Genomic DNA, 12,203 nt, shown 5'->3' with positions numbered 1-12,203 from the left:
ATTTTGAATTAATCCTGCCTGGGAATTGGAATGAGAATAAGCACGCTGGCTTTGGGCGTAAACACGTTTACTCCTGCTTTTCACTGCTTCACATTTCACACATACTGAAATTTGTAGATAAGTAGCACATTTGTGTAAACAACAATCATGTACTGGAAGCAGTCCTCCTTGTTATTTCTTCTCCCTCGTTATTTCATTGAATTGGAACAACGTTGTCTAATGTTCTGATGAAGGTCTGCATGATTGCAAACAGGTTGGTCTTTCTTGGGCTTCTCTTCTGCCAGACAGTGTATATTTGAATGTGGAGTGAACAGAAACCACAAACAGACCACAAAAACCGTTACATCACCTGAGTCATCAACATCTCCCGACCAACTCCACCACCGTGCAACCTGGCTGGAGCCATGTTTTCCTACCCGAGATTTAAAATACATACATGTTAGGTTAATACTCCTCTGGCAGTTGACTTGGCAGTAGACTCGAAGTTGGTCCCCAGGTGCCAAACTGGCTGGGTTGCCAAGTTACCAACTGCTCCTAGAGATGGGTTAAATGCAGAGATTCAATTTTTCCAAGGGTAAACGTTGTATCGTTTTGCTGAAACTTTTAATTATTTTGCCATTGGATTGATTCCTTTGCCTCATATTAGAGTTACCCGCCGTCATCCATGTTCATACTTCTTTAACCCGGTGTTATGTTCGACATCCAAGTGTATAGAAGCTAGCCCAAACCCAAGCAATGACCTCACGAGGCCCACAGCTGCCATCGCCATTTGTACAGCAGTTAATAGGAACAGTATGTAGCCCCTGGAAAGGACGCACAACCCTAACTCACTTTTGCCCTCCCACGCATTTCATCCCAGGAAGTTTAATGCTACAAAGTCAATTCAGTACATTTGGCCTGTTTTGTCATAGATTTTTTGTCTTTGAAATTCCTATTTTCTTTTTATTTCCTATCTTTATAATGCACTAGCTTGAGTGGATAAAATGTTAATTGAAAAAGTTTCAAACAAAGTTATCATTTGAATAATGATAATAGTCCATCTATTCTTAGTAAAATAACTCAGTAAAAAGTACTGAGCTCGTCAGCAAATTGAACCATATAAGAACTACAGTCGTAGCGCTCCAAGCTCTGCCTGTCTGCCCTGTGCTCATCTGGACGCGTTTATCATTCATGCAACTGTGTGACACATTTTGTTCGCTAACTGTTGTTTATTCTATATGTCCAATCAGATATGCCTTTGTGTGTGTGCTCAGCAGTATTCAGAGCCATCTTGGAATAGCGTAGGTAATGTGTGAACCATATGACAGTTATTTATTCAACGGCAGTAAATGTATCCACGTTCTGTGATTTTAATCTCGCCACACATGAGAGAAGGAGCCAGAATCCAGTCCTTCTTTTCTCTGCTATATATTATACCAAAGTATCCATTTAATCTTTCACTAAGGGAAAATTTAATGAATCAAGTTTTATAAGTCTATTTCTTAGTAATGCAAGGCAAAGTGTTTGAAATACATTTTAATTATCATATATAAAGACAATTTTGACATAAATGGTAAATCTACAAACCTCCATCTACAGTAAAATATGACTTATATTTTCCATAATAATGTAAATAGATGGAATAAATACTTATTTTCATTTAATGGGCTGTTAATAGACAACAGAGTAATTAAATGTAATCTATGATAAGTAAAAAAATATGTACATTTTTGTGAGAGAATAAAGCAAATATTTACTCTACCAAAACATTGTATGTTGCACTGGCATTGAAGCGATGAAAGAGAGAGTTCTTCAAGTTGTGTTGGTTCTGTACTTTGTGGGGTGGACGTGTGTATACCGAGGATAGATAACCCTTTGTTTACAGAACTCCAAACGTAAACGCTTCTCTCCCGGTTGTCCGAGGTGAAACGTGGGATCCTCCGGAATGTCCATGGTTTGCTTTGAGATGATGAATGATCGTGTCCTCGCTCCAACCATCACAACCTTCTTAGGGAATTGCATTAGCAAGGAGGAAAATGTACAGCACTTGTCATTCGAGCATGAAAAAGGAACTGTGCAGGTTTTAGCGTACCGGTAGACATAAACAAATGGTTATCTTACATATTGGATCTTATATTTATTTGTTGTATATATACAGTTAGAACAGTTAACAGAAATACAATATGCACCATATGTCATAGAAGCCATCCACTACAGTCAGCATGATAAATCGATGGTATGGCCACTTGGCGCTTCGCCTAGGTGGGGGAAATCTGCTGCAGGTTCACCCCTCACTGTGTCACTCGTCTTCTGGACAATAACTCTCACAATAAGAAGTAGATGAGGAGCAAACAATAAAAGCTGCCGAAAAAAAATGTACAAAGGCCGGCACCTCCTCTGTGGAACCATCTCTGCCTGTATGTTCAAAGCATGGCTCCTCCTCACTGCAGCCAAAACCAACTGCACCCAGCAGCACCCAGGGCCAGTAGCCCCAGCCCAGCCAGCCTCACTGACCCACTGGCTGCAAACTGAATCTGCTGGCTGTTGGAGCCGGCGCCATCGGGGACGCTGTGACGTGTGGGCGACGCCTTGCCTCTGCCGCAGAGCACCATGGGAGGCTGGAAGGAGGTGGGCCTCCTCTGGGGCTTGTCGGGGCTCAAGCCGTCGGTGGGCCTCTCTCCGGTGAACAGCAGCGGGTGTTTCCAGGGGTCCAGCTCCGTCTTGAGGAGCTCATACTCCTTGTGCGGCAGCTTGATGCCCAGCGCGGAGCATCCGGCCGTCGGGGTCACGTCCCGCTCCACCCCCGCCTCCCAGCGCCCCGACGGTGTGCCGCAGTGACCGGGCCGGGTCCCGTTCAGCAGCCTCACCGAGGACTCGTCCCAAGGCGTGAGCTTCACCCGGGTCACCTTGAAGGCCAGCTCGGTGGCCCCCGGGAGCCGGTCGGAGGGGCCGCCCAGGGCATAGTGCCCCGAGGCCCTGAGCGTGAACGTGGCCCGGGAGCAGCCCGGGTCCGAGTAGTGGTGGTAGACCCCCTCCCAGGCGTGGCGCTCGGGGTGGAAGGTGAAGTCTCGGGTGAGAAAGAGGACGGACGGTCGGGCCTCGCAGCGGCCGCTGACCCAGCGGCCCTCCAGGGCCAGGGCGGCCGCGGGGGCCCGGGGAAGCACTGGGGGGCGCTGTTGTGTGGAGCGATACACCAGGGCGCACACTGGGCAGGGGTGGACGTGGTGCTGTGGGGGGCGGGGGGGATAGACATGTAATGAGGATTCGTGCCTTATGAAGGTTGAGTTAAGTTGGAGCAGAAGGGAAATTGAGGCCATTTTTAACGGGATGGCCCTGAGAACACACAACATACTGTATATCTGTCAGTCATAGTTGCGTTTGTAGAATAATCCTGCTATTCTGTTTTACTCAGCCATTTTAAGTTCTCTATGTGCAAGGCCGTAAACCCTTAAGCTAACCACTAGCCGGTGTACTCAGCTGTTGGCCAACAGTAGAAGACTGCCATATTTCTGCTCGGCATGTCTGAAAATCTCTTGTTTCAGCCGCCAGAAACCCAGACCAAACCCCTGACGCATGACTAATCCTTTGACTAAGTGTAGGGGTCGAGCAAAAGAAAATCCCATTACTGTCGTACTTTGCATAGCCGAGCTGCGCAGGCATGCATTCTAAAAGCATCCCTTAAAAACCAGGTCTCACCATGGCGTTCTGCAGGGGCTGCTGGTACCCGCTGGGTCTGTGGTTGGTCCTCTGCGTCCACTCTGTGTGGATATCCCCCAGGAACAGCTCCTGGATCTTCCTGCCCCCGTGGACGCCGTGGTGCAGCTGGGTCTCCACCCGCAACAGACCCATCTCCGCCATGGAGAAGCCCAGGGCGGCCAGGCAGGACCGCCCTGCCCGCGTGTTGTACAGATCGTAGACCCGTCCCGCCACCATCCCGCCCAGTGCGGGGCCCACGCAGGCGGGGGCCAGGCGGTCGGCCAGCTTCTGCACGGCGGCGGGGTTGTGGACCGCCACGGCGACCCTGGTGAGGTGGTGTTCTGCCTCTGTGGCGCCCCGGGTGATCCAGGAGGCCTGGCGCAGGCGCAGCTTCCCCCGGACGCTGAGGGTGTAGGTGGGCCGCTCGCAGCCGCCGTCACTGTAGTAGTGCTGGAGCACGCTGAACTGCCGGCTGGCGTGGAAGGTGTAGGAGCGGGTCAAGAACTCTGGGCCAGGCCGTACCTCGCACCTATCACAGCAGCAGCAGCAGCACAGGGGAGAGAATAGGCCTGTTATTAGGAGGAGTTCCATTTTACCTTCAGGATGTTGATTGGATTTGCATTGTATTATTTTTTGCACATATTTATTTTGAGTTGATTTGTTGCAGTGAAATAGTGTGGTATGGTACTAGTATGATAATGTCAGGACCATTATTTCTAATCATTAATCCCATGATAACTTTCCAAACAAAGCATTCTTCAACTCTAGTTATCAAGGCATTATGAATGTTAAATAGATCTAATTTGGTGTTTGGATAGAATGGATAGAAGAAGGATAGAATATTGAACCTTGTGGACACCCAAGTGCCCTCCAGCCTCGGGGGCGTGTCTGCTGTGATCCTCACCCCCCCCTGAAGGGAGCGGTGATGACAGGAGGGCTCCCACTGTACACTCTCACTGAAGTTGGAGGAAGTGCTGAACGGGGAAGCAGGGACCTCCCATGCTTTACTTCCTGTCCCGACGACCAGCACAGCTGCAGGAAAAATCAATAAATGACGTTAATTCTAGGAAGACCTTTGTTACAATCAATTTATATTTAAAGGGTAACTCAAGTGTTAAAGCCAAAGCAAAGGAACAGCATCATCTCTGGGGAGACGGTGGAACTTCTATCTTAAACGCCGCTCTTTCCGATTGGCTGAAATGGCACCAGGTGACGTCGCTTGCTCCACAAACTAATATTCTATCGATTGTGAAATGTATTGTTCGGTCCTGTCCCTGAGGTTTCATTTTATTGTTCGGTTTGACGTTTGACTTTAGCCTCATGGTAGAGAGATTATATTCAGGCAGTTGGGAGAGAAAAAGTTTGGGTCGGCTGTGGAAAGTGTGAGTGTTGGCAATTAAACTTTTTTTCCATGTAATTAGTAGTGTATGGCTGCTATGGAAACCATACCTAGTCTTCCTGAATCAGGTCACTGCAATGTGATGATAGCATTGACTTGTCACTGTACTTGTCAAGATATCGCTGGGGGTTTATGAGTCTCTGTGTGTGTGTGTGTGTGTGTGTGTGTGTGTGTTTGTGTGCGTGTGCGTGTTTGTGTGTGTGTGTGTGTGTGTGAGAAAGAGAAAGAGAGAACTGTGTCAATAGGTCACTGACAGCAGCAGATCATGCTAGCCAAAACATCTGTTGATAATCTGATTCAAAAAGCACAAGTGGAGTTAGTAAGTTAGTCAGAATAAACCCACCATTCAGTGTACTGCGTATTGATCTGACTCATTCACATATTCAATCTTTCTGGCTGTCACTAGACTGATATAGGATGGTGATTCTGATGGATCCTCTAGCTCAAGCAAAGATTAATGTTCTATCTCTGGTAGCCCACAAAGCCAAGCTCTGTGATCTGGTTTCCGCACAGACCAAAGACATTGATTCCTCACATTGCACCACGAGGGCTGGAACATTAGCAGAGCCATCCTGTTCTTGGCTGTATGTGTGTGTGTGTGTGTGTGTGTGTGTGTGTGTATGTGTGTGTATGGGAGGCCGTGTAGGCGTGTTTGTGTGTGTGTGTGTGTGTGTGTGTGTGTGTGTGTGTGTGTGTGTGTGTGTGTGTATGGGGGGCCGTGTATGTGTGTATACGTTTGTGATATGGGTGCAGGTCTGTGTGTGTGTGTGTGTGTATGGGGGATCGTGTGTATGTGTATGTGTGATATGCATGCCGGGCTGTGTGTGTGTGTGGGGGGATGTGTTTGTACTGAGGTTGCACTATTTTTATTTGAGGACGTTTGGTAGACGGCCTTCTATGTGCTCGGGGGGCCTGCTTCAGATGCTTCCTGACTCAAGCTCACTTTGAACTCACTTTGTGGCTTTGTGAAATATAGTTTAGGAAATATGAGCTGTTGCTTTCTTGTTAACGATGCGGTTGTCATTTTTTTTAAGGAGTGGTAAGGTATATAAGTAAACATTAACTTATAGCCTAACTTATAGTCATAGAGACATTGTTTTGGAAAAATAAATGTCACATGTATTATAAACATATTCTCATGTCCTGGTTATTATTGAAAACCCCTTGGAAACCGATTAAATGACACCCGATTTACCCGCCCTGAATGTGATTTATCATTCACAGGGTGGGCGTTCGGACCCGAGTGGGCGCTGTGATCTCGCTGGGTAACCTAAGGAAAGCTACGTCAACATCCCCTTTTGAAGGGCCTGCAGTGTACATCCACTGACAAACTGTCAGCATCCGCCATCCATCTGTTTCTAAATGCTGCTCACCTGACCGCTCAGCCCACACGGCAGCAAGATGTGAAAAACAGAAGTACACAGTGAAGATAAATCCAAGCTCTAAGCCGGTCCATATTTCTCCTCTGCGCCATTCAGATTCATACCATATCGGCGGACATGTGTGCAGCAGCGATTGACCAAGACATGGAGACTCGTTAGAGAGACTCGTGTTGCCCTGCCCCCCCATGAGTGTTGACTCGGGGGCTCTTTCTCAGAGAAGCAGAACTGAGCTGGACCCCAACCAGGAACCAACATACGTTCTATGTGAAAGTGCTCTGAAACGTCATATCGCCTGTTGCCAAAACAGTGACTCATGAGCCACGCAGCGAGTGGACAACGCTATACCGTATGTGACGTGAATCATTGGCTTGTTTCATCTGATTTTCTGCTTGAGGTTTCTCAAAGCATTTCCATGGAGGGTTTCTTGAGGTCAGCCGTCATTCTTGCCCTTTCCCTCTTTGAATCATATTCCAATTGAGCATATGGTTGTATTTACATACAAAACGGTTTAACTTGTTCCTCCACGGCACGTAAGAGACTATGCCAGGTCCACTTGTGCAAGTGATGATATTCAACAGACAGGCGTTGCACATTGAAGTCAGAGGAGGACGTATTTGGGTGATGCACTGTTGGCATAGGATGTCAGAGGTTATTGCAGTACAGAATGATTTCCAAGTGTTCCTGTTTTCCTTTTCATTAAGGACATGGACTCTGCATGGTGGTTGAAGCCGATGACTACAGAGCAATAATATAGCTCTACCACAAGGGGGCACTGCAGTGGTCTATGGGTGTGTGTCTGCGTTTGTGTATGCATGTGCGTGCGTGTGTGCATGCGTGCGTGCTAGTGCGTGCCTATGCATGTGCGTGCTTGTGTGTGCACGTGTGTGTGTGTGTGTGCACGTGTGTGTGCATGTGATGGTGGTGTGTGAGGTCGAGATGTTTGGCCTGGACAGCCCTGTAGCCTGTAGCCCTAGTTACCACAGTACATCACTTGAGCTAGCTCACTGGTGTGACTGAGGACTAGCCAAAGCAATCCCCCTGCTGCCCAGCCCTCGTCTCTCCAAGCGTTGAAAAGGTTGGGCCGCTTCAACATAAACACACACTTACATGTGTGCAACCCACGTTCACCGTGGCAACCTCCATCCCGTACACTAGAGACATTGACTTATAGAAGGGATGCCATTTATGAAGGACCTCCGAGCTATTTGTTTGTTTGTTTGCGTCGGCGATTAACGGTTTGGCAGGGCTCACGCTCATCTGCCGTCCTGTCGTCCATGGTTGGAGGTTTTTTTTTTTTGTTTTTTTGAAGTGCTTCTGGATTTGTGAGCTGTCCTGTGCAAACAAGATCTAGATCCAGCCACTTCTGAGGAACAGCCCACATCTTGTGAGGGAAGTCATGCGCTTAGAGCTGTGACTGCTCCTACAGTGTGTATTGGAGAGACCTTCTTGTTCGTCTCTTTCTTTGTCTAGATAGCAACCCATCACAATTAAGGAGAGGAAATGAATTGAGGAAACATATTTTAATCCAGATCCATCAACGTATGCACATGGCTAACCTAATACCAAACAAATGACACAAAATACTTGAAATGATGAATGAACAGAAAGGGTTCTTAAAGATGACTTCCTTGAGCACCTTATCCTGTATCCAATTTCAGTGCTTCCCTGTGTCGTGTACAGACCCTGTCCGTCCGTCTGTGCATAGATGTAGGGACACTCTCCGTCTGTCTTCATTTTCCCAGTACCTTTCCCTACATGAACGCCACGGAACAAATACCCACAAAACTGTCCACAAATCCCTCCCTCGCCACCACACACACACATGCACACATGCACACACGCACACACGCACACACACACACACACACACACACACACACACACACACACACACACACACACACACACTGCTCCAGGTGCTACCCCACCTTTCCTCCAAATCATCACTCCCTCCCCCCATTGATGGGAAAAAAAACATGATGTCCCCACCTCATTGCACCTGGGTTGATTTCAGCTCCCCACCCACCCTTTACCCCTCACCCCTGGGGGAGGATGCAGGCTGGATGCGGGGTGCACTTAGTTGAATTTGGATGGAGAGTCTGGGTGGTTTAAGCTTCCCCATCTCTTGAAATTCATTCATAGGGGCACAGCCTAGGGGTTGGTGACAGAGATGGATGTGGTAGGATTGTTGTGGTGGTGGTGTGTGTGTGTGTGTGTGTGTCTGGAGTGTGTATCTGGGGATACGTAGGTATTGTGTGTGTGAAGTATGTGTGAAAAAGTAATAAATGGTACTGTAACTGTGCTCTATCTGTTCCATATGTGCAGCTCGCCGCTAAACCTCTACTACTCCCAGCTGCACTTCAACACACCCTGGCTGAATCTGTCCTCCAGATTCCAATGGCCGATACAAGGAAATCTGGATTGCGTTCATATTGGGAAAGAGCTCGCAGCCCACGTAACAAGGGATATAAATGATTTCAGGTGAACGCTGTGAAGAGAAACAGCCCCCTAAATCAAGTGTGTTTTTTGGGGGTTTTCGTAAGTGTTAGCCGTAATCCCTCTCTGAAATACGACCAGTGATATTTCGCCTACAGTGTTCTCTCAGCTTCATGTCTTTGTTTCTTTCTGAGTACAATAGATTGGTGCACCGGACCCCCTACCTCCACTCTGTAAATCTCAAAACAACTTTCTCATTTTTCACATAAATCCTAATAATGGCAGCAATCAGTAATGACAGCAGTATGTAGCAACCATGTTTCAGTCCAAAATGGTTGTGGCCAACCTTGTCAGAAGTGTTCAACAATTGTCTGGTAAAAAGCCGTCGTGTTCAAAAAAGTGTTCAAATTTGACTTTCAAATGTGTTGCCTGCAACTGTCAAATATTGACCGTGGCGTCTTATTGAAAGTAATGTATTGTTGTATGTGTCAGCAGCTGGCACCAAATCAAACACAATATGAGACCTACCATACCTCTGTTTTGAGTATCAGTGTTTAAATCTGTGTCTCCCTCTCGCTCTCTCTGTCTTTTATCCACAGTCGGCCATGTAGGCCTACATCAGTGGAAACCACAAAGTCAGCCGCAGGTCAGGGAGAATTTAAAAGGAACACAAGGTCTGTTTTGTTATTTTAACCCCCAAATCTCCCTTTTTTTCTTTCTTTAACCGCCTCCCCCTCCTCCTCCCTTTCCCTGCACACCTTAATGGGGGGGGGGGGGGGCTCCGGGACAGTGTGCGTGGAGAGCCTGCTGTTGTCTTTTCATCACACTGTAAGCCAGCTAATCTGCCAGCCTGGTTTATTTGGACAGAGGATCAAAAGGGGTTTGTCCGGTTGAACCTTTGCTGCTGGTTGCTCTGCAGTCAGGAAATGTCTCCCTGTGTCCTTACGAGGGAAGGAACAAGAAAAGAACAGAAAGGCAAGAAAAATGTAAACTGCCTTTCTTTCCTTAACCCCACATTGGAACAATCTTTTGCTAAAACAATTTCCAGTCTTTGCATAAATGAAAAGAAACACTATCCAGATACGAACATCACTCCGGGTGAAGGGCACACACACACAGACACACACACACACACACACACACACACACACGTGCGGTTGTCTACACACAATACCACAATCTGTAATTCAAAAATGGATTTTGGATGTCACCCGAAGGTGCTGTCATTTTTGAATCAATTTCCAATAACAGTTCAATGTTCCACTCTGTTTGCAGCACAGCGCCGTATCACTTTCAAATGCAACCACATGGGGCCGGGATACGAATGCCAAGTTCTCAAGCCACTGAATGGATTATCCTGCCTTAGTCTGTAGTTTGCTGTGAACGATCTGATGGGTATTAATCAAATAGGGAAGAGGGGATTCCTACCTATTGTGATGTCTCCTTGCTAGACAGCAACAGGCAGTCAAAACAGTGACAGTATTAAAAGAGGAGTTGATGGTCTGTTGACGGTTAAGATCTGAGATTAGAGGTGGCTACACCTTAATCCTTAATCTTGGCACGCTGACGTTTTGGAAGGGCTTGTGGCCGCTTCATATTTCTGGAGTGTTTTCACATCATAGGTGGAAAAGTACAAGTGCCAAATGTTAATTCTACATCCAAGGTTTAATTTAAATGGTTAGAATTAGTGGGATTTTTATATTTATTGAAACCAGTGGCCAATGTGGTGGATAGGACTGGATCATCGGATTTTCCCATCAAAGAGTCAACCAGACCATATTCAAATATTTACTGTAGACGATTTCTGAGACCTTTTTCCTTTGAAAAGGAAAAGAGGATTTTGCCAAAACTGAAATCTCACTTGAATTGGTGCCACATAAACAAGGGAAAAACTCCAACTGTAACTATAGTAACAGAATACTGACAAGCAAACAGTAGCTCAAAAATCTGGGCAAACATGGCATCAATATTATAAGGTTATTTTCAGAATAACCTATGAAACTCAATAACAAAATTGTGTGAGCTAAAGCACTTGACTAAATGAAAACAGCTTCCCAACAGAAAAAACATTTTACAGGCCACAGTTGAGGTCTTCTGGTTGAGGCCTGTGTTGTACATTGTGTATAAAAATCCTACCCTGATATTGAATGTGAGCAATTCAAAGGAACAGGATGAGGGTAGGATCAATGACTTATGGAGTGTGTGTGTGTGTGTGTGTGTGTGTGTGTGTGTGTGTGTGTGTGTGTGTGTGTGTGTGTGTGTGTGTGTGTACATGTGCGTGAGTGTGCGTGTGTGTGTGTGTGTGTGTGTGTGTGTGTGTGTGTGTGTGTGTGGGTGTGCATGCGTTCATGCATGTGAGCATATGTTTGGGTGTGTGTGTGTGTGTGTGTGTGTGTTTGGTGTGTGTTTGGTGTGTGTGTGTGTGTGTGTGTGTTTGTGTGCATGCCTTTATGAATATTGGTGCATGTGTGTGTGTGTGTGTGTGTGTGTGTGTGGGGGGGGGGGTCTGTGTGTGTGTCTGCATTTCTTTGTATGTGTCTGAGTGTGTGCGGTGTGTGAGTGTTTGAGCGTATGTCTGTTTGTGCATGTGTGCGAATGTGGATGTGTGTGTGTGTGTGTGTGTGTGTGTGTGTGTGTGTGCATGTGTGCATGTCTGAGGCCCCTGTCTCCTCTACTTGAGTTGAGTGGTGGAAAAGCAAAGCCGCAGATACCAGTCTACCATTTTACCATTGAAGCAGGAAGGAAGGCAGAGAGAGAGAGAGAGAGAAAGAAAGAGAGAGAAAGAGAGAGAAAGAGAGAGCAAGACAGACAGACAGAGAGATAGAGAGGGACAGAGGGAGAGAGAACGAGAGAGAAAGAATGAGAGAGAGAGAGAGGGTGGGTGGGGTGGGGTATGGTGGTATGGGTAGTTGAGGTACAGGATGGGATTTCTATCCGTACACCACCACCACCACCATTTCCCTCTCTCTCTCTCTCTCTCTCTCTCTCTCTCTCTCTCTCTCTCTCTCTCTCTCTCTCTCTCTCTCTCTCTCCCTATCCTCCCCACCTCCCTACCTCCCACCTTCCCCGTGTGGCGGTGGCGTGGCCCACCGGAGCCTTCATCATCAGAGCCCTGCAGGGCGGCCGGTGGGCCCAGGCTAGGGTCCCTGTAACGCTGTGCTCTTGTTATGCTAACCATTACACAAAATGCTGGCAACATTAAATCCAGGGCCATACCACCCCCCCCCCCCCCCTCCAAGAGGGTGACTATAGGGAGTCCTTGTTTGAAAAGGAACTGATCAAACCAGCCGCTGCCCTGTGTCTTTCTTAAA

General features: G+C 47.1%; 1 protein-coding gene across 1 annotated transcript in view; it reads right to left on the bottom strand.

Moving 5' to 3' along the window:
* Nucleotides 1–2,365: 2,365 nt before the first annotated feature.
* The window catches only part of apcdd1l (adenomatosis polyposis coli down-regulated 1-like), a 10,816-nt gene continuing 978 nt past the window's right edge, over nucleotides 2,366–12,203 (bottom strand). The window contains exons 2-4 of the mRNA XM_084464281.1: nucleotides 4,524–4,707; nucleotides 3,676–4,204; nucleotides 2,366–3,206 (exon numbers count right to left, since the gene is read on the bottom strand). Of these exons, the coding sequence (XP_084320407.1) occupies nucleotides 2,421–3,206; nucleotides 3,676–4,204; nucleotides 4,524–4,707 (1,499 nt within the window). The 3' untranslated portion in view covers nucleotides 2,366–2,420. The remainder of the gene's footprint in view (nucleotides 3,207–3,675; nucleotides 4,205–4,523; nucleotides 4,708–12,203) is intronic.

This window comes from Micromesistius poutassou, assembly GCF_964030765.1.
Source record: "Micromesistius poutassou genome assembly, chromosome: 2".
In the NCBI taxonomy this organism is placed as follows: domain Eukaryota; kingdom Metazoa; phylum Chordata; class Actinopteri; order Gadiformes; family Gadidae; genus Micromesistius; species Micromesistius poutassou.
Note: the sequence above shows the minus strand (reverse complement) of the source record. Positions and strands in the feature narration are given on the sequence as shown.